This window comes from Peromyscus californicus, unplaced genomic scaffold (genome assembly GCF_007827085.1).
Source record: "Peromyscus californicus insignis strain IS unplaced genomic scaffold, ASM782708v3 Scaffold_4__1_contigs__length_199733344, whole genome shotgun sequence".
Classification (NCBI taxonomy): domain Eukaryota; kingdom Metazoa; phylum Chordata; class Mammalia; order Rodentia; family Cricetidae; genus Peromyscus; species Peromyscus californicus.
Window position 1 is genome coordinate 62,128,999 of NW_026294562.1, and position 22,481 is coordinate 62,151,479.

The 22,481-nt window shown below is 48.8% G+C and overlaps 1 protein-coding gene across 2 annotated transcripts in view; it reads right to left on the minus strand.

Moving 5' to 3' along the window:
* Positions 1 to 293: 293 nt before the first annotated feature.
* The window catches only part of Phrf1 (PHD and ring finger domains 1), a 34,734-nt gene continuing 12,546 nt past the window's right edge, over positions 294 to 22,481 (minus strand). For both annotated transcript variants that reach the window (XM_052762778.1, XM_052762777.1), the window contains exons 5-18: positions 22,333 to 22,416; positions 20,514 to 20,641; positions 16,654 to 16,751; positions 16,032 to 16,207; positions 14,466 to 14,595; positions 7,876 to 8,003; positions 6,617 to 6,798; positions 6,394 to 6,525; positions 5,849 to 6,003; positions 2,550 to 5,213; positions 2,137 to 2,291; positions 1,703 to 2,038; positions 1,350 to 1,478; positions 294 to 596 (exon numbers count right to left, since the gene is read on the minus strand). In XM_052762778.1, coding sequence (XP_052618738.1) covers positions 453 to 596; positions 1,350 to 1,478; positions 1,703 to 2,038; positions 2,137 to 2,291; positions 2,550 to 5,213; positions 5,849 to 6,003; positions 6,394 to 6,525; positions 6,617 to 6,798; positions 7,876 to 8,003; positions 14,466 to 14,595; positions 16,032 to 16,207; positions 16,654 to 16,751; positions 20,514 to 20,641; positions 22,333 to 22,416 — 4,641 coding nt within the window. In that variant the 3' untranslated portion in view covers positions 294 to 452. The remainder of the gene's footprint in view (positions 597 to 1,349; positions 1,479 to 1,702; positions 2,039 to 2,136; positions 2,292 to 2,549; positions 5,214 to 5,848; positions 6,004 to 6,393; positions 6,526 to 6,616; positions 6,799 to 7,875; positions 8,004 to 14,465; positions 14,596 to 16,031; positions 16,208 to 16,653; positions 16,752 to 20,513; positions 20,642 to 22,332; positions 22,417 to 22,481) is intronic.

The following is a 22,481-nucleotide window of genomic DNA, read 5'->3' on the forward strand; positions in this document are numbered from 1 at the left end:
GAGCTATCGCACCCCTTCCTGGATACCAACGCTCTAAGACAGGCATCGGGAACACCTTACAGTGCCAGGTGTACTGGGGAAGGTGGGATACATGTCTGTCGGAGTCTGAGGCCCACAGCACCGTGTCCTGTAAACTAGAGTGAGAAAACTGCTATTGCTGGCAGGCGGCTATGGGCAGATAGAGGAGCTTCCCACTGGGCTATCAGGCTTTCTGGAACCAAAAAAGCTTCACCTTCCAAGCACTGAATACACAGCAAAGTTTCTAAAGATAAGCCATTTTTGATAAATTAGAACACAATGGAAACAGTGTATCTATAATATACATATAAAAAAGTCCAGTTTTCAATTGTAAGCAAGACAGGTGCAGACAGGTGTCATGGGAAGCTCAGAGGCAGGAGTGCTGGTAGCCCCGTTTCTTTTCCACTGGGGACGCCTCCCCACAGTGGCCAGTCTCAGGTCTCAGCACCCTGAGGGGGTGGCTCTTCCCCAGCTTCAGTCTTCTTGTGCCTGCGCATATGCCTGTATTTGTCCACATAGGCCTTCACCAGGTTGGCCACCTTCACAGGGTTGATTTCGCCACTCTTGCTGTGGCAGATCTCAAGAAAGAACACATCACCCTGAATGCTCTCAACCTGTCAGAGACCAACCCACGCAGGCACCCTTGCCCTGGCCCCTTGGTCTTGTTAAGAGTACATGCCCCCTGCTCTCGCTCTCTCTCTCTCTCTCTCTCTCTCTCTCTCTCTCTCTCTCTCTCTCTCTCACACACACACACACACACACACACACACACACACACACACACCTGTAACCACACTTAACAGAGCTGCTGACGTTTCTCTACATGTGTCAAAGGTCAGTAGGAAGCTAGAGACTTGTTCCTACGGAAAGATCAGCCCATCTCTCAGGGACTCCGATCTTCAAAGAAACTGGGTGGACTGGGGAATTTTAAATTCCTCATCTTTTCAGTTTTAACAAGCATGGGTACTAGCCGGGTGGTGGTGGCGCACGCCTTTAATCCCAGCACTCGGGAGGCAGAGCCAGGCGGATCTCTGTGAGTTCAAGGCCAGCCTGGTCTACAGAGTGAGATCCAGGACAGGCTCCAAAGCTACAGAGAGAAACCCTGTCTCGAAAAACAAAAAACCAAGCATGGGCACTTACTAGAGACAGGACTTATTTAAGGCTTCAGCCACTTGGCCCAGCTGGCTGACTCCACGTTTAGAGACCAGGAGTCCATGCAAACAAGAAACAGCAACTATCTGTCACATACAGATCTAGCTGTGTCACAATGTGTCCCTTACAACTTCAAGGTTGCCCAAAGGCCCGTGTCTGCCTGCTGGCAGCCTACCTACCTTCTGCACAGCTTTGCGCAGGATATCCTTATACTCCTCCTTGGTCACATCTCTCTTCTGGTAGAAGGGTTTAATGGCCAGCTTCACCTCCTCCACAGCCCGCTCCTGCATGTGCAGCTTCTTCATGTACTAGGAGTGAGGACGTGTGGGACTTATGGCAAGATGGCCAAAACTGGCCCGTGGGCCCCTTGGTGGGAAGTCAGCAATTCTGGGATGTCCCTTCACCCAAGAACACTAAAGGCAATGGGCTCGCTGATCTCTTACCACCCTGCCCAAGCCACTATACCTGGATACTAGACCGAAAATCAGGCCCGAATGAGACAGAGGTCGTTGAAGGACAAGGCAGCACTCACCTCCTCCTTTTTGGTCTTCTCAGCAGCTGACTTGGGAGTAGCAGTCTTTTCCTCCGAGTTGGTGGTGGTGGTTGTTGGGATAGCTAGCTCTGAGGTTGTGGCCGGCACAGTGGGCACTGGGGCTAGGCTCTGTGCTGCACTGCAGCCTGCTAGGGGGAGGGTCCCCTGCAGGAGCAACTGGACTGAGGGCTGGCTGACCAGTGCATAGGGCAGGATGCTTGAGGGCTGAGCCAGGGGTGGTGGCATGTTGGGGCTGTAAACCTGGGCAAGAACACCTCCTGCTGAGTGTAGAGTCCCAATAGCAGGCAGCCCTTCTGCCCCGGAAGCACCAGGGGGCTGTATAGAAAGGAAGTAGTGCCATGAGGTCTAAGCCCTAACCAGGGCAGCCCCAAATACCCAGCACCAGGACCATGCTCCTCTAGCCCAGCACCCACCTGAGAGGGATCTGCATCAGGTAACCCAGACTCCTGGAGCACGTGGATGGGAGGGGGCAGGTCGGAGAATGGTGCCTGCTGAATTCCTATGAGGGCCCTGTCCTCTGCATCCCAGTCTCCTTCCTGGGGCCTCTGTGACCTCTGAAGTGGTGTCCCTGAGGACCCAACAGACAGGGAAGGTGGGTGCCTTGTGGTCAACCCTGGCCAAAACATTTTCAGAGAACCAGCAGTGGGAACCAAGGCCAAGCTGCAGATCTATCTCTAAGAGGCTGAACTCAGGTAGGGGCCCCAAAGAGTCAGGAGAGGCTCTTGGGGTGGCTGCCTCCCTGCCTCATGCCTCATGCCTGCTGTACACCCCTGATCCACAAGGACAACCACCACCAGGGGCCCAGGCACTGGCAGGGCCAACTCACTTGGAACTCTGTCCAACTCTGGGGCGCTGTCCTCTGCTTCCTGAAGGTTCCAGGTGACTCTTTTCACCAGGGTTCTGGACCGCAGCACTGGGGCCTGGGCCACAGCATCCTTGGGCCTGACTGTGTCACATCCTCTCCCACTCAGCAAAGGCTTGTCCTTCCCCGTGGGCACCACACCCGGGGTGCTAAGAGCTGTGGCAGCGGTCCCTATAGTGTCCTGCCTGAGCAGGCACGGGTCTGCAGGGGTCAAAGCCTGGGGTGCAGGCTTTGAGACATCATCACTGTGAACCAGTAACACTTCCCTCTGGATGGCAGGTAGAGCAGTGTCCTGTGGAAGGCTGGCTAGGGGCACTGGGGGATTTGATGGGAAGTCTCGCTCAGGGGAGGAGTCTGTACTCTCAGGGGAAGGAGGTGAGCTCATGTCATCGAGCTGAATGAAGATGGCTTCATTTGAAAAATCCTCAAAGACGTGGCCTGCCTCCACAGAATCACCATAGTCTAGGTCCTCAGGTACACACTCAACAGGCTCTGCCAGGATAGGAGGGACTTCTGGAGGCTTTAGGTCAGCCACAACCACCTCTGGCAGGACACTTACTTCTGAGACTGGAGGCTTGGCAGGGTGGTTTCCATCCTGCCTTGGCTCTCCCTGTGGAGTAGGGGCTGGGGAAACCTCCCTCACAGTCACCTTCTTCTCTGGGGAATGGGGCCGCTTCTCACGGGAACGTGGCCTCCGTGGCCTATGCTCCAAGCTGGGTGACCGAGACCGATACCTCCTTTTCTCCCGGGACCGAGTCACACTCTCCTTCTTATCCATCCGCTCTCGGCTCCGCTCCCGATGCTTGTGTCTCCGGTCCCTCTCCAGGCTACTGTGGGGTGAGCAGTCCCTGCCTCGAGACCTGGACCCCGAATGGCGCCTCTTCCGTCTCCTACTCTCATGGCGCTCACAGGAAGAACTGTCAGGACTCCCTGAGCGAGACCTGGACTTCCTCCAGCACCTGCCATGACCCCAGGGGCCCCGCCTCCGCTCTCTGTCCCTGTCCCTCCTCCTCTTTGCTCTGTCCTGGCTGCCGGCACGGTCACTGGAAGACCTCCGGCTCTTAGCCTTGGCTCTGTGCCTCTTGGTGTGTTCCTCAGCCACCGGAGACGCTGAGCGTGAGGTCCTGTCCCTGGAGCCAGAACGAGTGCTGGAGCGTGTCCTCTGGTGCTCTCTGGCAACCTTCTTCTTCTTAGTCTTCTTCCTGCTGCGGGAGCTGGAGGTGGAACGGGAACGGGATGGGGCCCTGAGCTCCACAATCCTGTGGGTGGTTATCTGCGGAGCATCTGGGCTCGGTGGAACACCTGGCTCCACAACAGTCACACATGTCACTGTCCGTTCCTCAGAATCAAAGAAGGGTGTACAAGACACTCCATCTTCATCATCCCAAGGGTCTGGTGGGGATGGCTGCTGAGTTCGGGCTGCAGAGCCCTGGATCTCCGTAGACTCCATCTCCCCATGTCCTTCTTGTTCCATATCGGAGGCTCCCTCAGCAGGTCCCTTGCCCAGGAACTCCAGCATGCCAGACACAGGCTCACTGGGGGGCTGGGGCTCAGGTTCCATCTCAGTCCCAAAGATGCTTTCTACCCTGTAGGAGGTAACACAGCGAACAGTCTGGAAGGCTGGGGCCTTTGGGCTGTTGATGGAGATAGTTCTGGTGATCTCAGAGGGCAGGAGGCCTGGGCCAAGACTCTCAGGGCTGCTGCTAGGAGGGCTGGAGTCCGAGCCAGTGGGTTCAAAGGGGTCATAGATTTCGCTCTTGAGTTGTTTTGGCTTCTTGATGGAGAAGAGGGGTGAAGGGTTCTCCTTCCTCTGCACCTTGCTATCTACTGGCCGGAATGTGTTACAGAAGCCAGGACTGGACAGCTGGCTGCAATGTGCGGTGTTCCCAGGGATGTTGATCCTAAAGCTTTCAAAGGTAGACCCAATGCCCTTTCCTCTTGAGGGGCCTAGGGGGGCCACACTGCCATGGGAGCTGGGGGCAGAAGGGCGAGAACCACCTGTGTGTGAGCCAGTCTCTTGGGGACCCCTGCTGCTGGGCTCATTCTCAGCCCGGCCTCGCCCTGGCTGCCCGGGGCCTTCCCTGCCCGTCAGGCGGCTGATGCAAGTGCTGGGGAGCTCCACAGTCTGCCCACTGGCTGGGGCCTGGTCCTGTGTGCCGTCACTGCGGTCCCTGTGGATCTTTGGTATCCTGGGTAGCTTTGAGAAATCAGGTCTCCTGGGATCTGTTTTCTGGGGACGCACAAGAGCTGCATTTCTAGACGGAAAGTTAGAGTGAGTAGTCATCTTAGATGAGGCAGAACCAAGAGGCAACGGCCGTGTGCTGGAGCCATTAAGCCGGGGTGTGTTAGTCTGCTTCAAGGTAGGTCTGCTCTCATTCGAGAGATTCCCAGCCTGACTTGAACGCGGGGTCACTGATGAGTCCAACCTTACAGGGGTCTCCACTGTGCGGCCAGGGATACAGCGTGGGGTTGCTCTGTCCCCACAGCTCAGCCCTGAGCTCTGTCGCCTGTCTCCCATGAGTCCACTGGATGCGCCCCCTGAGGGTAGTGCCCCAGACTGCAGGTTGTCTCTGGGCCTGGACTCTTCTCTGGGTTGAGTCACAGAATTTCGCGGAAGAGAAACAGGAGCTAAAAAACAAAAGTCAGATAGCAACCCTTCCCACCTCCTGTAAGAAGTTCAGTCATTTGTCACGTACGACCAGAAGTAACGCCGAATGGTTGTTTCCAGAGAGGACACTTGCCACTCTGAAACAGGAGTATCATGGGCTCAGCTCTACCACTATCCACCCTGCAGGATGTCTCTCTCTCTCTCTCTCTCTCTCTCTCACACACACACACACACACACACACACACACACAGGCCCTCACTGCCATGACCACTACCCACCCTGCGGGATCACACACACACACACACGCCCTCACTGCCATGTAGTCTTTCTCTTTGCAGACCTGACTATGGTTCAAATGAGTCCCAGCTAGTGAGACACAGACAAGAGGCTGCAGATGGAGGTACTGCCCACTCTTGACCACTGCTGATTCATGGGGCATCAGGCACTAAAGATCTGTGAACTGTCCTGGAAATGCCACACTCACCTAACTACTCGGTCATGGAAGGATCTTGACAGAAACTCACACTGGTTATGCTGTTAGTAGTGTCGCTCCAACTCAGAGCAAAGCCTGAGAACCTGTCCAACTCATCCATTTCTAGGACTGTGATTTTACATTTCCAAATCTGTAAGGACAGCAAGCCCCCAGGAGCTTACCTGCTCTCTTGGCACTGAGAGAGCCATCCCGGTGGATGACAACATCTGCACTGCTCATCATGAGGAGGCTCTGGCCAGATAAGATGCTCCCCAAGAGGTCCGGCACGGGTGCTTCCTCCACGCTGGGCTCTGGGGCCACAGCAGGGAGCTGCCTCCTGTAGACATAGACCAGAGTGCCTCTGCTAGCTTGGTCCCTCTGCACTCCTCTGGCCCGAACCCCCACCCTTCAGCAGGGAGGTCATCTATAATGTATGTTTACCCACTCTACCAGTAAGCAAGAGCTGGCAGGAGAGTATCGCTACAACTGACTGTGGGTCAGCACTCCTGCCCTGCTCAAGGACCCTCACTCTCTCAGAGACTGTGGCCAGTGTGGCCAGTAGCTGTGCTAACTGACCCCAAGACAACTAGCTTTTACGTAGCACTCAGAGCCAACCTTAAGCACATCAAAGCAAGAGGAGCTGCTCAGCCATATCAGTAAGGGCCACACAGAAAGGATAAGTAATTCAGTGTCCTTACCCACCCCAGATGCTCCTGCTGCCCCATACCTAGAGAGCCCCAGGGCGACAGGTCTGGCCACGGGCTGGTGAGACTGTAGGGCTGAGCGGGACAGCACTCTCCGCTTGGCACTCAAAGGGGAAGGCGGATCTACAGATGGTTCTTCATTGCTGGAGGGGACACTGACAAAGCAGACCATTCTGTAAGTTCACACGCAGCCTAAGCAAACCTGAGGATGAGCTGGGACACTGGGACTGTCACTACTGTAGTCACCTGTCAAAAGGGTCCAGCTCATAGGGATCTCCAAACAGAGAGAGAGAAGCTGCTCCAATATCTGCCCTCATCAGCCCCAGAGAGGGGTCCACTGGCTTGTACACTGAAGGCATGCTGGTGCCGCGGACAGGCCTGCGGAGGCCTAGTGTTCGTGCAATGCGAGACCGAGCTGTGACTTCATTCTAAATCAGTGATAGAAAACATTTCAATGAATGACTGGCGGCATCCTGCCCATGAACAGCCACATAAGGAACAGTTGTGGACTTTTTGACTCTCCAGAACAGATGTTCAAACTACTAGCTATCCATGTCTTTATACATAAGCATATACTACAGTTATCAGGCAATGGATAACAAGTATAAATTCACATAAAAACACAGGAAACAGCCTGTGGTGGCACACGCCTTTAATCCCAGCACTCGGGAGGCAGAGCCAGGCGGATCTCTGTGAGTTCGAGGCCAGCCTGGGCTACCAAGTGAGTCCCAGGAAAGGCGCAAAGCTACACAGAGAAACCCTGTCTCGAAAAAACAAAAAAAAACAAAAACAAAAACAAAAAAAAACACAGGAAACACATTGTCTCAGCTTCCTGGGTCTTTAAATAGCAAATCTGTCTCCTGGCAGCAGGGCTGAGTGAGAGAGAACACAGTACCTAAGATGAGTCCACTGGACATAGGCTTTTCTTTTCTTTTTTCTTTTTGTTTTTTTGAGACAGGGCTTCTCTGTGTAGCTTTGGTGCCTTTCTTGGAACTCACTCTGTAGCCCAGGCTGGCCTTGAACTCAGAGATCTTCCTGCCTCTGCCACCCGAGTGCTGGGATTAAAGGCATGCGCCACCACTGCTCAGTGGACATAGGCTTCTCACTCACAGACGAGAGGCTCCCCAGGACAGACAGTGACTATGCTCAGTTAACAACTGTATATACCTCCCCAGGACCCAGGCTATCTGCCCTGAGGACTTCAACTCAAGTCTGTCCATACTTGCTCCTAAAGTAAGACTGAGAGCCTTTTGATCTGACCAGCCAGTGACCATAAGAAGGTGGCTCAGCCTCCTTCCTGAGCCCTGCTAGTTCTCCCTCTCTGCCTCTATGTTTCAGGGTCATCATACACAACTCTTAACACAGCCCAGTACAAATGACCTAGAAGCATACCCACCCACCTCTGAACTGTACCAGAGCAGCAGGCAAACAGCCATGTTGTGGCTCCTGCTGCAGAGCCGCATGGGGAACCAGACTGGCTAAGTGGACACTGCGGACAGCCTCACCTTCAGCTTCCTCGCCTTTGTCTTCCTCACACGGTGCTGCCGCTTCTTGGCTCTTGCACCCCCACTCTTACTTTTCACAGATGACCTGGACCGGGTTTTCTTTCTTCCCAGCACTTTCTTCCGTCTCCCTAAAAAGACAACATTAAATGTCTGTGATCAGTATCTGCAGGGCCCTTCCTGACTGGGGGACCAGATCCTCCAAGTACTGTTGGTTGGAGCAGAGTCCAGGAAGCTGGGGAGAGGGTCTGGGCATCTCAGGACTGTGTGCTGGCTTGAATTTTACATACAATACACGCAATTTCTTTTTTTATTTGTGTGTGTGTGTTTGTGTGTGTGCGCTCCAATGTGTGTGCACACAAATGTGGGTGACTGTGAAGGGCTAAAGGGGCATCAGAACCCCTGGAACTGGAGTTATAGGTAGCTATGAGCTGCCCAATGTGGGTACTGGGAACTGAACTCAGGTCCTCTTGGGCAGCAGCAAGCACTTCTCTTAAGCTGAGCCATCCCTTCAGCTCCTGATTTTACTTTTTTATTTCTTGAGACAGACTCTGATCTTATGTAACCCAGGCTGGCATAGAACTCAGTATGTAGTTACAGATGAACTTCTGTTTCATAAGTACTGTATGCTTGGTTTACTACTTTTTAACTTAAATTTATTTACTTTTTTAAAAGACTTACCTTTTTCCTTTCAAGATTTTTAATTATTTATTTATATTTTATGTGCATTGTTGTTTTGTCTGCATGTATGTCTTGTGTGAGGGTATTGGGTCCCCTGGAATTGGAATTACAGACAGTTGTGAGCTGCCATGTAGGTGCTGGGAATCAAACCCAAGTTCTCTGGAAGAACGGTCAGTGCTCTTAACTGCAAAGCCATCTCTCTGGCCCTATTTACTGTAGCTGATCTTGAACTCATGGCAATTCTTCTACCTAACTTCTCAAAGATTACACATGCCTCACTTAAAAAAAATTTTTTTTTGAAGATTCTATTTCTGGGTGTGTATCTACTTTGTCTATATGTGCACACATGGGTGTAATACTCAGGCATTCAGAAGACGGTGTGGGATCCCCTATAACTGGAGTAACAGGCAGTTATGAGCAGTCATGTGGGTTCTGGGAACCAATCCCAGGTCTTCTCCAAGAGCAAGAAGTGATCTTTCTTAACTTTACTCAGCCATCTTCCCAGCACCCCGTCTTAGTTGGGGTTTCTATGGCTGTGAAGAGACACCATGACCACAGCAACACTTACAAAGGAAAACATTTAAATTGAGGTGGTAGCTTACAGTTTCAGAGGTTTAGTATATTATCATCATGGTGGGAAGCATGGTGGTGTGCAGGCAGACATGGTGCTGACTACATGGTGTTTGATCAGAAGGCAACAGGAAGTGGACTATCTCACTGGGAGTAGCTTGAGCACAGGAGACCTCAAAGCTCACTCTCACAGTGGCACACTTCCTCCAATAAGACCACACCTACTCCAGCAAGGCCATACCTCCTAATAGTGCCACTTCATTTGGGGGTCATTTCCCTTCAAACCACCACAACCCCCACTTTAAAATTTGTGTGTATGTGTTATAGAAGTCAGAGGAGAACTTGTAGGAATTGGTTCTTTCTTTCCACCATGTGGAATCTGGAGATTGAAATCAGGCTTGTTAGTTAGCATCTCTATCTGCTAAGATATCTCACCCACCATTTTTTGACCCATGTTCTCACTGTGTAGTGGAAAATAACCCTGAACTCTTTATTCATTTATTATGTATACAGTGTTCTGTTTGCATGTATCCCTGCAGGTCAGAAGAGGGAGCCAGATCTCATTACAGATGGTTGTGAGCCACCATATGGGTGCTGGGAATTGAACTCAGGACCTCTGGAAGAACAGCCAGTGTTCTTAACCTCTGAGCCATCTCTCCAGCCCGACCTTGAACTCTTAATCCTCCCTGCCTTCACCTGCAGAACACTGGAATTACAGGTATGTGCCAACTTGTTTGCAGCCTGGGCTCCAAGCACTGGCTTGGCTTGGCTTGGCAAATTTTAACTAGAGAAATAAGCCTGTAACATTTTGAAAAGTAATGTGTTCCTGGGGGAAGGAGGATCCAAATAGCAAGCAAGGATGGGGTTCCACTACTCTGAGTAGATCAGACTTTAGAACCATTATATAAATTACATAAATTAAAAACAAAATAAAACAAAAACAAAAACATAATAACCAACTGCTGAAGACAACGACTATAACATGACCTTTCATGGTCCAAACAGAGAGAGCTCCCCTAGAGAGTGGAAGACAAGCAAGCACTCTGAACACTTCTGGAGACACTCTAAAAACAGATGTCAATTGCTAAAGGACCTATGTTGTGGTCTAAACCCACCCTCAAAGGTGCTGCTATGACACTTCCTTCTAGGATTCTGACAAGCTAGGAATGAATTCAATCAGGATATGGCAGGGTATGAAGAGAATAACAGGTAACTGGAAGCTCCTTCACTTTTGAGCGGGTAAATAAGGAAAGGCTGCTGGATCCTGCTGCCCCTGCAAACTACACTGCACATGTGAGGGCAGAACCAGGGCAGTTAGTGGTCCTCCACAGAAACCCTCGTAAACAGAACACCGTGCCTCTTCTCCCCCGTTGTCCTTTCTGTGGCTCCCATAACCCATGGTCAACCATAAAATACCAAGTGGGAACTTCAAGAAGAAAAAATCCATTCATTTTAAACTGTATTGTTTGGAGTAATGTGATGAAATCTCAAGCTATATCCTAGCCCACCCTGTCCAGGACAGGAATCAGTCTTTGCCTAGAGTGTAGGTATGGGTCAACCCCTATTGCTCACTTTGTGGTTCTGGTTATTAGACAACCTGGGACTGCAATGCTTTAGTTCATGGGACCCTTATGAAGTAGCCCAGGCACTTGCGCCATCCACTGCCTCTCTTCTCAGAGGCACTGCACTATCTCACATCGTCACAATGGAAGACACTTGGAAGAATGAGCTCACCTAGCTTTTACTACAGGGCATTGTTATGACTGTTAAATACATAGCCCTGACTGGCTTGGAACTATATAGATTAGTCTGGCCTCTGCTTCCCAAGTGCTGGGACTAAAGCTGTGCACCACCATCGCCGAGCTCCACAGAATACTCTTGCAACACAAAAATCTAACACACTGAACTCATAATCAGGCCCAACAGATGTCTGAGCTCAAGCATACAGTCTGCAGGCAGGAGCCAGTGAACAGCAAAGAGAAGGGGCAATCATACATACCCCAACATGAATCTGACTTGAGTCTTAATTCAAATAAGCATTTTCATTTTTAGTTTGAGACAGGATTTCATTTGTAGCCCAGGCTGGACTCAAACTTACAATGCAGCTGAGGATGACCTTGAGCTCCTGATCATCCTGGCTCCCCACCCCCACATGCCCCAAATAAACTATCCTAGCACTCAGGAAGCTGAGGCAGGAAGATTATGATGTGAGTTTCAAGGCTAGCCTGGGTTACAAAGAGAGACTGTTTTAAAAAAGGAAAGGGGGGCGGGGCGGCGGTGGCTCACATCTTTAATCCCAGCATTCTGGAGGCAGAGGCTGGCGGATCTCTGTGAGGCCAGCCTGGTCTACAGAGCGAGATCCAGGACAGGCACCAAAACCACACAGAGAAACCCTGTCTCCAAAAAAAAAAAAAAAGAAAGAAAGAAAGAAACGGGGAGAGAAAGGGAGGAGGGAAAGAAAACAAGTTCACAGGAACAAAACGAAAACCAAGGCTCAGTGGTAAAAGCACTGCCTGTTCTTGCAGAGGACCGATGTTAGGTTCCTGGTATCCACATGAGGCTTACAACTGTAACTCCAGTTCCAAGGGACCTAACATCTTCTGGCCTTTGTAGGTAATAGGCATGCATGTGGTGCACACACATACAGGCAGATAAAACATTCACCCACATAAAATAAAAACTAAAAGACCCTCTAGGAGGGGTGCCCGACTGTATGTCCTCAATGGGATTAAAGAGGAAACAAACTCCTACCTCTAATCAAATGTTGGTCACAATCTATATGATTTGGTGAAGCAAATGAGCTATTAACAACCAGCACTGAGAAGCAGAATGTGACAGGAAGAGCAGGAGGCACAGATGCGCAACACAGGAAGTGAAAGCCTGACCTTAAACCTCAGCTGCAGGTGTGAGGCCTTAAGAAGGACCATGTCACTGACCTAGATAGACAATGACCAATTGCTTGCTCAGAACACAGAGAAGGCTCTGGCTTCTAAACTCCGCTCTTGATAAAAGGAGGGGCTTCCTGAAGAGGATTCTAAAGACAGACAGACAGACACAGACACACAGACACACAGACACACACACACGCCTACCTTCTGGTGAGCAGAAACTGAAACCCAACTGTTATGAGTACTGCTGAGAATGCACTCATAATATGCAGAGTAACTAGGTCTTTTAGATATACAAGAGATAGCATTTTGAGTTGGAAGCAAGTTTGGTATTTTTTTCTAAAGTTAAACATAAGTTGACAATCTAACTTCTTCAGCATTTCACACTGCTAGAAAAAAAAAATGAAAATATCTGCTCACAAAATAAACTGCATGCATGAGGTTTCCATCAGCTTTATTCTTTTGTTTGTTTTGTTTTTGGAGACAGGGTTTCTCTATATAGTTTTTGGTTCCTGTCCTGGATCTCGCTCTGTAGACCAGGCTGGCCTCAAACTCACAGGGATCCGTCTCTCTCTGCCCCCCGAGTGCTGGGACTAAAGGTGTGTGCCATAGCTGCCCGACAGCTTTATTCTTTTTAAATGCATGTATTATTCTTTGAGAATTTCACATATGCATATAACATATTTTAATAAAATTTGCCGGGCGGTGGTGGCGTACGCCTTTAATCCCAGCACTTGGGAGGCAGAGCCAGGCGGATCTCTGTGAGTTCGAGGCCAGCCTGGACTACCAAGTGAGTTCCAGGAAAGGCGCAAAGCTACACAGAGAAACCCTGTCTTGAAAAACCAAAAAAAAAAAAAAAAATTCATACCCATTCCTCCCAGGACCAAACTCTTATCTCCCAACCCCTCTAAACATTATGATTTCCTCCTCTTCCTCTTCTTCTTTTTTTAAATAATCCACCAAGTTCAATTTGAGCTGCATGGGTATGGGGACCATCCACTAGAGCAAGATCTCTCAGAGGCCACACCTTTAAAGAAGACCATTCTCCTTCCCCCAGAAGCCATCTAACGTTAATAGTTCCTAAGCTAAGGGTAGGGGGTTGTGAATTGCTTACTTTTCTGCAGTTTTAATCATTTTTGTTTGTTTGTTTGTTTTTTAGTTTTTGAGACAGTGTCTCACTCTGCAGCCATAGCTGGCCTGAAATTCACTATGCAGATCAGGGAGTTCTCAAATTCCACTTGCCTCTATCTCCTAAGTGCTGGGATCAAAGGTATATGCCACCACACCCAGCAGCTTTCTCCTTAGGCCACCTAAATTAGAAATAACCCAAGTGAGACCACCAAGTGAGAAGTAAACAAACTGAGCCAGGCATGGCGGCGCACACCGTTAGTCCCAGCACTCAGGAGGCAGAGGCAGGTAGATCTCTGTGAGTCTACAAAGTGAGCTTCAAGACAGCTAGGGCTATTACACAGAAAAACCTTGTCTCGAAAACCAAAACAAACAAACAAACAAAAAATAAGTAAACAAACTGGCACATTAACAGACTCTTCGATAATACAAAGACACACATACTGCACATGTTCTAAAGGCTGTCTGTGCTAGTAAACAAAGCAAGACCAGAGACTTCCGTTGAATCCTGTGAGAACCCAGACTGATGACCAATGATGGGTGCTGGGTGGAATGGGAGGGAATGTCCTCTTACAAGTATTCTACACATTGGCAAGGTCATCATTTGTCAAACCTGTAACTATGCACTTACGTGGGTGCACACACTTCACTGTGCACAGATATCAAGAAAGTAAATTTAATTCAAAAATGTATGTATGTGTGTGCGCGTGACACACAGACTCAGCCTATCAAGAACAACTTGTACATGCCAGTTCTCTTTCTATCAGGTAGATTTCAGGGATCCTACTTGGGTCATCGGGTTTGGCAGCAAGCACCTTTACCAGCTCAGCCATTTTGCCAGCCTAATAAAGTATATTTTTAAGAGACTACAGATTAATTATGACCCACCTAGAGAGGCAGGAATCCCTAAGTCCACACTGAGTTGAGCCCACTAGGAGCATCAAACAGTATTCAGAAGCGGAGGGTCAGGTCAGTACGGTAAGATCAGGATGCAGAGGTGGTCTCAGGGTTCTAGGTCCCCTCTACAATGTGTCACAGTGTTTGCTTACACTTTACACTAGCTCTGGGTATTTTTAGGTTTAGGAAATGCAGAAGCCATGTCAACAGCAAATATAGCCTCAATCAGGGAATGACAACAGTACATCTGTCCCCATCAGCCCAGATGTGCTTCTTTTTCCCTAGTGTTGTTTAGCTAGGTCAGCGTGGAAGCCACAGATATGAAGGGTGTGCTGTACTTCTGGCTGAGAAAGTTGCAGGAGCAATCAGAAACGATCACACAATTGGACTCCAGAACAGAGCTCCTGGCGGGAGTCAAGCACAACTTACCTGCCTTCCTCTTCCGTTTTGCAGGGACACGAGGTGTCAAGGGACGCTGGTATACAGCAGTGCTCAGACCAGTGGCCACAGCCTCGATGGTTTCATCCAGCAGAGAAGACATGAGGTACCTTGGCACATGCTGCACACAAAACACAAAGCCACTCGGTGGGTGACCACCCTTTCCATGGATGGGACACTGAGCCGGGCCATGTGAGTAGACAGTCAGTGCAGACTCATCGAATTGACCAGAAAAGCAGAAGAGTTTGGCACTGGAACCACCTCCCTCCACTTCTACCAAGAACGGACAGCATGATCACAATGACAGTGGTTCCTGGCAGTTTCTAGGAGGGAAGGTCAGGGCAAGAATGGACTAGGGCTGGCCGGGCGGTGGTGGCGCACGCCTTTAATCCCAGCACTCGGGAGGCAGAGCCAGGCGGATCTCTGTGAGTTCGAGGCCAGCCTGGGCTACCAAGTGAGTCCCAGGAAAGGCGCAAAGCTACACAGAGAAACCCTGTCTCGAAAAACCAAAAAAAAAAAAAAAGAATGGACTAGGGCGGGGTTGGGGATTTATCTCAGTGATAGAGCACTTGCCTAGCAAGCGCAAGGCCCTGGGTTCAGTCCTCAGCTCTGAAAAAAAAAAGAATGAGGGGCTGGAGAGATGGCTCAGTGGTTAAGAGCACTGGCTGTTCCTCTAAAGGTCCTGAGTTCAATTCCCAGCAACCACATGGTGGCTCACAACCATCTGTAATGAGATCATGCAGGCAGAATACTGTATACATAATAAATAAATAAATCTTTAAAAAAAAAAAAAAGAATGAACTGGGGCATTCAGCTGCTGTGAAGGAGCAAATGGAGGTGCAAGCAGGAAGAAGGAAGGGAGCAGGGGTGAGTCAAGAGGAAAGCCCCAAATGAGGCAGGTATGTGGTGATGAGGGTCTAGCAGGGAATAGGAAAGAGCCAGCAGATAGAAAACAAAGAGGTGAGTGAGAAATAGCAGCCCCCAACACTGTCCTGCATCCAGAGCACAAAGCAAAAGAGGAATGGCAAGCATAAGCTCAGAGTCAAGTGCCAAAGTGGAGATTACAGGGTTAGGGCATAGGACAGGAGATAGTCCCCAGGTCTCCAACCCCTGGAGCTTGGACCCTGATGTCACTATATTGGCCACGGGAATATGACTTCATAGAAAGACCTTCTAAGCTTCCTCAGCACCTAGAACAGAGGCCACAGACATCTAACATTGAGTGCCAGGAGCCAGGCGCGAGGAAGAAAATCTCTTGTGCCTGGAAGGGGTGAAGAGCCAGTGAGTGGCCTTTTTCCTAACAGAGGGAATTTCCCAAAATCATCATCCCATCCATCCAAGTGTTTGAGAAGGCAGTCCCACTGGTCCTGCTGGCATATAGGAGAAGTATGGTGTCTCCAATGCACTCACCTGCTCTCCTGCCAGGCTGACTGCATGCATGCTAGGCCTGGCATGTGAGAATGCTATGGGCCCTTTATTGCCAGCAGAGCCTCATCAGTCCAGTTCCCAGGTAAAGAGACCACCCTTCGCAGACCCAGCCTAGTGCCAGCCACCTACCTGGACCCTTCTGGCAGAGGAGATCCGGTTCCGGTTCACAGTTGCCCTCACTCTCTCACTCTGTCGGGTCCTAGCGATGGCCCGGGTCCTGCCTACTCGAGGTCGAAGCCTGCTGGTAGTAGGCACTACATCCGCCAGTAACAGGGAGATCTCCTCATCACTCACAGGAGCTGCATCTTGGAAGAGAGCCATAGGCTGCTGGGTCATGAGCACTACACATCATAGGCTTTCCCCAACAGGCCTTAAGAACTGAAAGCCCCAAATTGACAACATGTTAATCCCAGCACTCGGGAGGCAAAAGCAGAAGGATCTCTGGGAGTTCAAGGCCAGCCTGGTCTTCAGAGCAAGTTCCAGGACAGCCAAAGCTACACAGAGACTCTGTCTTAAACAAAAACAAAAAAATCCCAAAAAATTAAACCCCAATTAAAAAAAAAAAAGACAACCTGCCATGGCCTCCAAAGGTTTAGTAACTCCAGCTCCTATCTAGGAGTCCACAGAGAGAGAACCCTCTCCCTGATGGAGGTGTTCCCTATATAACAAGTCCAGCTTTTTTCCATGGGCCTTCTCCAAAACTGACAATAAGAAAGACCCAAGTGCTCTGCAGGAAAGGCTCTCACATTACCATGAGTGGGAGCAACACCAGGGACGGCACACTCTGGGCAGAACCATTCATCTACAGGCACCTCCTGGAGAGGAGGGTCCAAACATTCCATGTGGTACCTGTGGGAACAAGAGGTACAGTGTTAGTCCTAACCTTGAACCTCAAGTCTCACAACGAACCAAGTTGCAAAGATGGCATCTACATATACCCAGTCCACAGTGCATCCTGCCAATGGCTGAACCCCATCCCCACCCACATTATGGGATGCTCAGTATATCCTGGTCCTTGAACACAGTCCCTGCCTCCAATTCCCACTCTGAAGGTGGGGCACAGAAACTCTTTGAGCCACTATGTCTGACAGCAGATGACTAAGTCACCTTTCTTTTCAGAGAGTGTTCTAAGGGGCTGGGGAGAGAACATTTTCCTAGAAAAAGTCCTGCCTCAGCTTGCAGAGAGGATCATGCAAATCTGGGCAGAGGCTTTGTCGCCTGAAGCACTGGCTATCCCTGCCTGTCCAATCACATTTCAGCCCAATTGTTCATGTTTCAATCATACAATGCCATTAAGTCTCCTTCAAGACCCTCAAGGACAGGGCATTGACAGCTTTAAAGAGCTGAGCTACAGAGTTCTTGAAGAGGGTCCCCTAAGAAGCCCCGCACTCATCCTCTACCTCACCCTAGGCTTTTCTTTGTCTATAGCCTTTGTCTTTTTCAGACAGGATCGTACTATGTAGCCCTGGCTGGCCTGGAACTCATAGAGTGTTGGGATTAAAGGTGTGAGCCACCATGCCTGGCTTCAGGTGTTTTTTTTTCCATCAAGCTTTCCAGTAATAAACTTTGAGAAGTGCTGTGCTGGCAACTTCTACCTCTCTTTCCTTTAAAAGAAAGTTCTTTTTCTTTTTTCTTTTTTTTGGTTTTTCGAGACAGGGTTTCTCTGTGTAGCTTTGCGCCTCTCCTGGAACTCACTTGGTAGCCCAGGCTGGCCTCGAACTCACAGAGATCCGCCTGGCTCTGCCTCCCGAGTGCTGGGATTAAAGGCGTGCGCCACCACCGCCCGGCTTCTTTTTCTTTTTAGATTTATATTATGCATATAAGTGTGTACTACATGAGTGCCTGGAAGTTATGAGTGGTTGTAAACTACCCAGGTGGCTGTAAACTGGGGAACCGAACCCAGGTCCTCTACAAGAGGAATAAGCACTCTTAAGCACTGAGCCAACTCTCTAGTCCTAACCTTTCACCTTTCTTTTTTTTTTTTTTTTTTTTTTTTTTTTTTTTAAAGTTTTCCCTTGATTTTTTTTTTTTTTTTTTTTCGGTTTTTTTTTTTTTTTAAAGATTATTTATTTATTATGTATACAACATTCTGCCTCCAAGTATGCTTGCATGCCAGAAGAGGGCACCAGATCTCATTATAGATGGCTGTGAGCCACCATGTGGTTGCTGGGAATTGAACTCAGGACCTCTGGAAGAACAGCTAGTGCTCTTAACCTCTGAGCCATCTCTCCAGCTCCCACCTTTCACCTTTCTATACAGCAGAATACACAAGTGGCCCCGAGGTGAGCACAAATGCACAAGCCAATTAAAGTTTTTCTGAAATTCCAACCCTGAATTCAATGTGACGTAATTATCCTGTACTGACCACAGCACTGAACCAGAGAAAACCCACTCCTCTACAAACCCTACTCCACAAGGGACAGTCAGGCATATGACACTCACTGGGATATCACATATAAGAGAGTTGGCCTATGCCAGGAGGTGGTGGTGCACGCCTTTAATCTCAGTACTCCGGAGGCAGAGGCAGGCGGATCTCTGTGAGTTCGAGGCCAGCCTGGGCTACAGAGTGAGATCCAGGAAAGGTGCAAAGCTACACAGAGAAACCCTGTCTTGAAAAAACAAAAAACCAAACAAACAAAAAAAGAGTTGGCTTATTTCTCTCAAACACTTCATATACCAACACAAAGCTTGAAAAGCCATAGAGAAACCTAACTAAATTCCATCCGGAGCTCTTCCCTCACTTTCTCCAGTCTCCCTGTGAACATGGTCCTTTAAAGTGAGCTGTAATTCTTTAAAACTCAAAGACAATCTTTACCTTATTGTGTAAACTATCAAGCATATATACACGCACAGAAACCAAAGCATCTATAGAAAGCCTTGTGACTCCGTGTCAAAATGGAAATGAGAAAGTTTAAGACTTGTGAGTTGAAACACAACTATGAAGATATAGAAACCTGTAAAAAATCAACAGTATTTAAGTGCTTAGAAGTATGAGAATCACTAATATGTTTTAATTTAAATATTTTAGATCTAACAGGGCTGCTTGCAATGTTTTATCTGTTAAGTGAAATATTTAAATTAATGAGTAACTCTTGTTACTTGTCTTAATGAAGACAGAAAACCCGATAGAAGTTCCTAGGACTAGAAACAAAACATTGATTTACGGAATTAGCAGACCAGGCCCAGTAGTTCACACCTGCAGTGCCCACAAGAGAAGAGAACTGTTACAACACAGCCTGGCCTACACAGTTTGTGGCCAGTTTACGTTCCTATCTCAAGTAAAACAAGCCAATCAAGGTACTAGATGCTTTTAATTCTAGGATGCAAAGGCAGAAGCAGGCAAACCTGGTCTACATAGACAATTCCAGGCAAGCCATGGCTATATAATCAAACCCCGTTTCAAAATAAATAAATAATCCACAAAGTAAGAGGAAAGAGGCCATGGATGCTTGTAGGACTCTTGAAGAGTTATAGTCAGTAAGGAAGAGACATTCAGGAAGTTGTGGCAAAACATGGATTCAAACAAATTTCAGGGAAGGAGGAAGACCAAATTCATAGAGTATTGGCACTGAGAGCAGGCAGGCCCAAGTATTGTGAGGTGTTGAACAGGTGCGGGAGGAAACAGGCGGCCACATGCCTTGCGATGACGGAACTCAGTTCCTGTGGTGCACATCACACACAGCAGTACAGCCAGTGGAGCCAGCACAAATGGCAGGACAGAAAGAACTCCAGTGAAAGTAGTGAGGGCAAGTTCAGAAGATAGCTCCCAGCTGGATAGGAAAAAACCTCTTGCACAACCTTAAAACTGCTATTTCCTGCCCTAAGAAACATTTCAGATTTACCAGCCTCACCATTTGGGGAAGAGTATTTGTATAAACTCTTTAGTCACAATTTTATAGCAGAAAAACCTTTCTAACCAAAAGCCAAAGATCCAGCAAGAGGCTGAGGAGGCCAGTTCCTTCTCAACTCAAAGAGCAAAGAACACCAGCAGGGTCCCAGAAGACAGGGTCAAAAGCACACAGTGGATATTCTTGACTCTCCCCTCCTGCTGTCCTGGGAGTGATGGAGTGACTTCCATCATATTGAAAAGGTGAATGGAGAGGGCTGGAGAGATGGCTCAGCAGTTAGAACCATATATTGCTTTTGGAGGGTACAAGGGTACTTCAGGAACTTACACCCATCTTTAATTCCAGGTTTCAGGGTGATCCAATGCCTGTGGCTTCCACAGATACCTGCACTCACATGCACATATCCACATACCAACCACACACACAGTGAAAAGAATAATAATAGTAAAAAAAAGATGCAAGGAGCCAGAGCAGCCAAAATGATGTAGTCCTCAAGGCAACCCCTCAGCCTGTCTGCCCTCTCTCCTAAGGCAAGCCCACTCTCCTGTCTTTCTTTTCTTTGGTCTTGATAAACTGCATGGCCTTTGAGCATCCTCAAGGAAGTACAGATACAAGAGCCAGAAGCGGTATCAGTGTCACTGTCTATGAGTCACAGTGCCCTATTAGGGCCCTACACCACAGTGGAGCCCTCAGTCCTCCCCACCCTGCTCTTCTGACCAGTTTAACAGTCTGCAAGGCAGGTAGAAGGCACCATTCCCCTTACCCAGCATCACAGCCATCACAGAGCAGAAGTCGGTCCTCACGGTCACTCCTGCCACACACCTCACAAAAGGTCGGGTCTTCCTCCTCTGCCTCCTCATCCTCACAGGCTCTAGTGTTTTCCACTGGAATCTGAAGACAGAAATGCTGGTCACTGAATGTACCCTCAGGATCTGAGTGGTCAATTCAAAGGACAACATATATCTAATCTAGAGTAAATCTGTTGGCCCAAGATCTACTTGGACTCTATGCTAGCTGGTTTTATGTCAAGTTGACATAAAACTACATACATCATTTTAGAAGAAGAAATCTCAATTGAGAAAATAACCCTACCAGACTGGCCTATGGGCAAGCCTGGGTGGCATTTTCTTGCCACCCACTATTAGGTAGTGTCACCCCTGGGCTAGTGGTCCCAGGTTCTATAAGAGTAGTCTGGGCAAGCCATGAGCAGCACCCCTCCATGGCCTCTGCATCAGCTTCTGCCTCCAGGTTCCTGCCCTGTGTGAGTTCCTGTCTTGACCTCCGTCAACAATGAACAGCAATACAGAAGTGTAAGCCAAATAAAACCTTCCCTCCCCAACTTGTGTTTGGTCATGGTGTTTCGTTGCAGCAACAGAAATCCTAAGACATATGGTGACCTGTATGTTCTTTCCACTGCATGTGTCAGGTAAAAGAGAAAAATAAAAGAGCTACATGAGGGGCCGACCAGAAGTGGTGGTCCATGCCTTTAATCCCAGCACTTCAGAGGCAGAGGTAAGCGGATCTCTGAGTTTGAGGCCAGTCTGGTCTACAGAGTGACTTCCAGGACAGCCAGGGTTACATAGAGACCCTGCTCTAAAAACAAACAAACAGGCTGGGTGGCGGTGGCACATGCCTTTAATCGCAGCACTCAGGAGGCAGAGCCAGGCAGATCTCTGTGAGTTCGAAGCCAGCCTGGTCTACAGAGCGAGTTCCAGGACAGGCTCCAAAGCTACAAAGAGAAACCTTGTCTTGAAAAACAAACAAACAAACAAAAAACAAAAACAAAAAAATCTGTTTAAAAACAGGGCTGCTATGAGGTAGTGTACACCTTTAATCCTAACACTCAGGAGATTTAGGCGGGAAGATCTCAGTGAGTTCCAGGCTAACCTGATCTACATAGTAAGACTCTCTCTCAAACAAACCAAACCAAACAGGGCTCAAGATGTAGCTCTTAGTTGTCTAGCTTGCCTAGATGCACAAAGCCTGGAATGTGATCCATGAAAAGGAGGAAAGGAGGAAGAGAGGCAGGAAGAAAGAGAGAGAGAAAGGGGAAGGGACAGATAGGAAAGAGAGAAAGAAAAGGAAGGAAGGAAGGGAAGGAAGGAGGAGGGAGTGGAGGAAGGAGGAAAGGGTAGGGTAGAGAAAGGGATAGGAGAGGGAGGAAGGGAGGGACAATAGAAAACCAATCTGCAAAGCTTTATTTATGTGAGAGAGGAGGAAACGCCTTCCTTTCTCCCCCCGACACTTTCCAAACCCCCGTTCACGGTCCATCCTAGTACAACCTCTCCTTACCATGACTGCAACTGCTAAGGAGCAGGCTGGAGAGAAGCTCTGGAGTAGGAAGGGGTGAGGGACAGAAACCCAGCAACCCTAACGTCTCCACCAGGACTCCTACGCTGTGCCCAGAAACTACGGACAGCCCTAGCCCTGGGCTTTGCTCAGGGCCCAAATGGGTGCCTCTGTTACTCCTTTGTAAGCCTAACTGACCTGAGAATCTCCTCACTGAGAGAAGCCAGTCACCACTTAAGATCATGGTCCTCCCTACAAGGACATAAGCGGGGGTAGGCAGCAACTACACTTACCTTCTTTAAGATTTTACCATTAAATTGGGCTCGAATACAAATACATTTAAATATTGTTCGATCAACTGGACAGGAGTTGGCATTCTGTAAGAAATAAAGATTATATCAGAATCCTGCACAAACACCTTCATTTATCATTACTGTCTTCA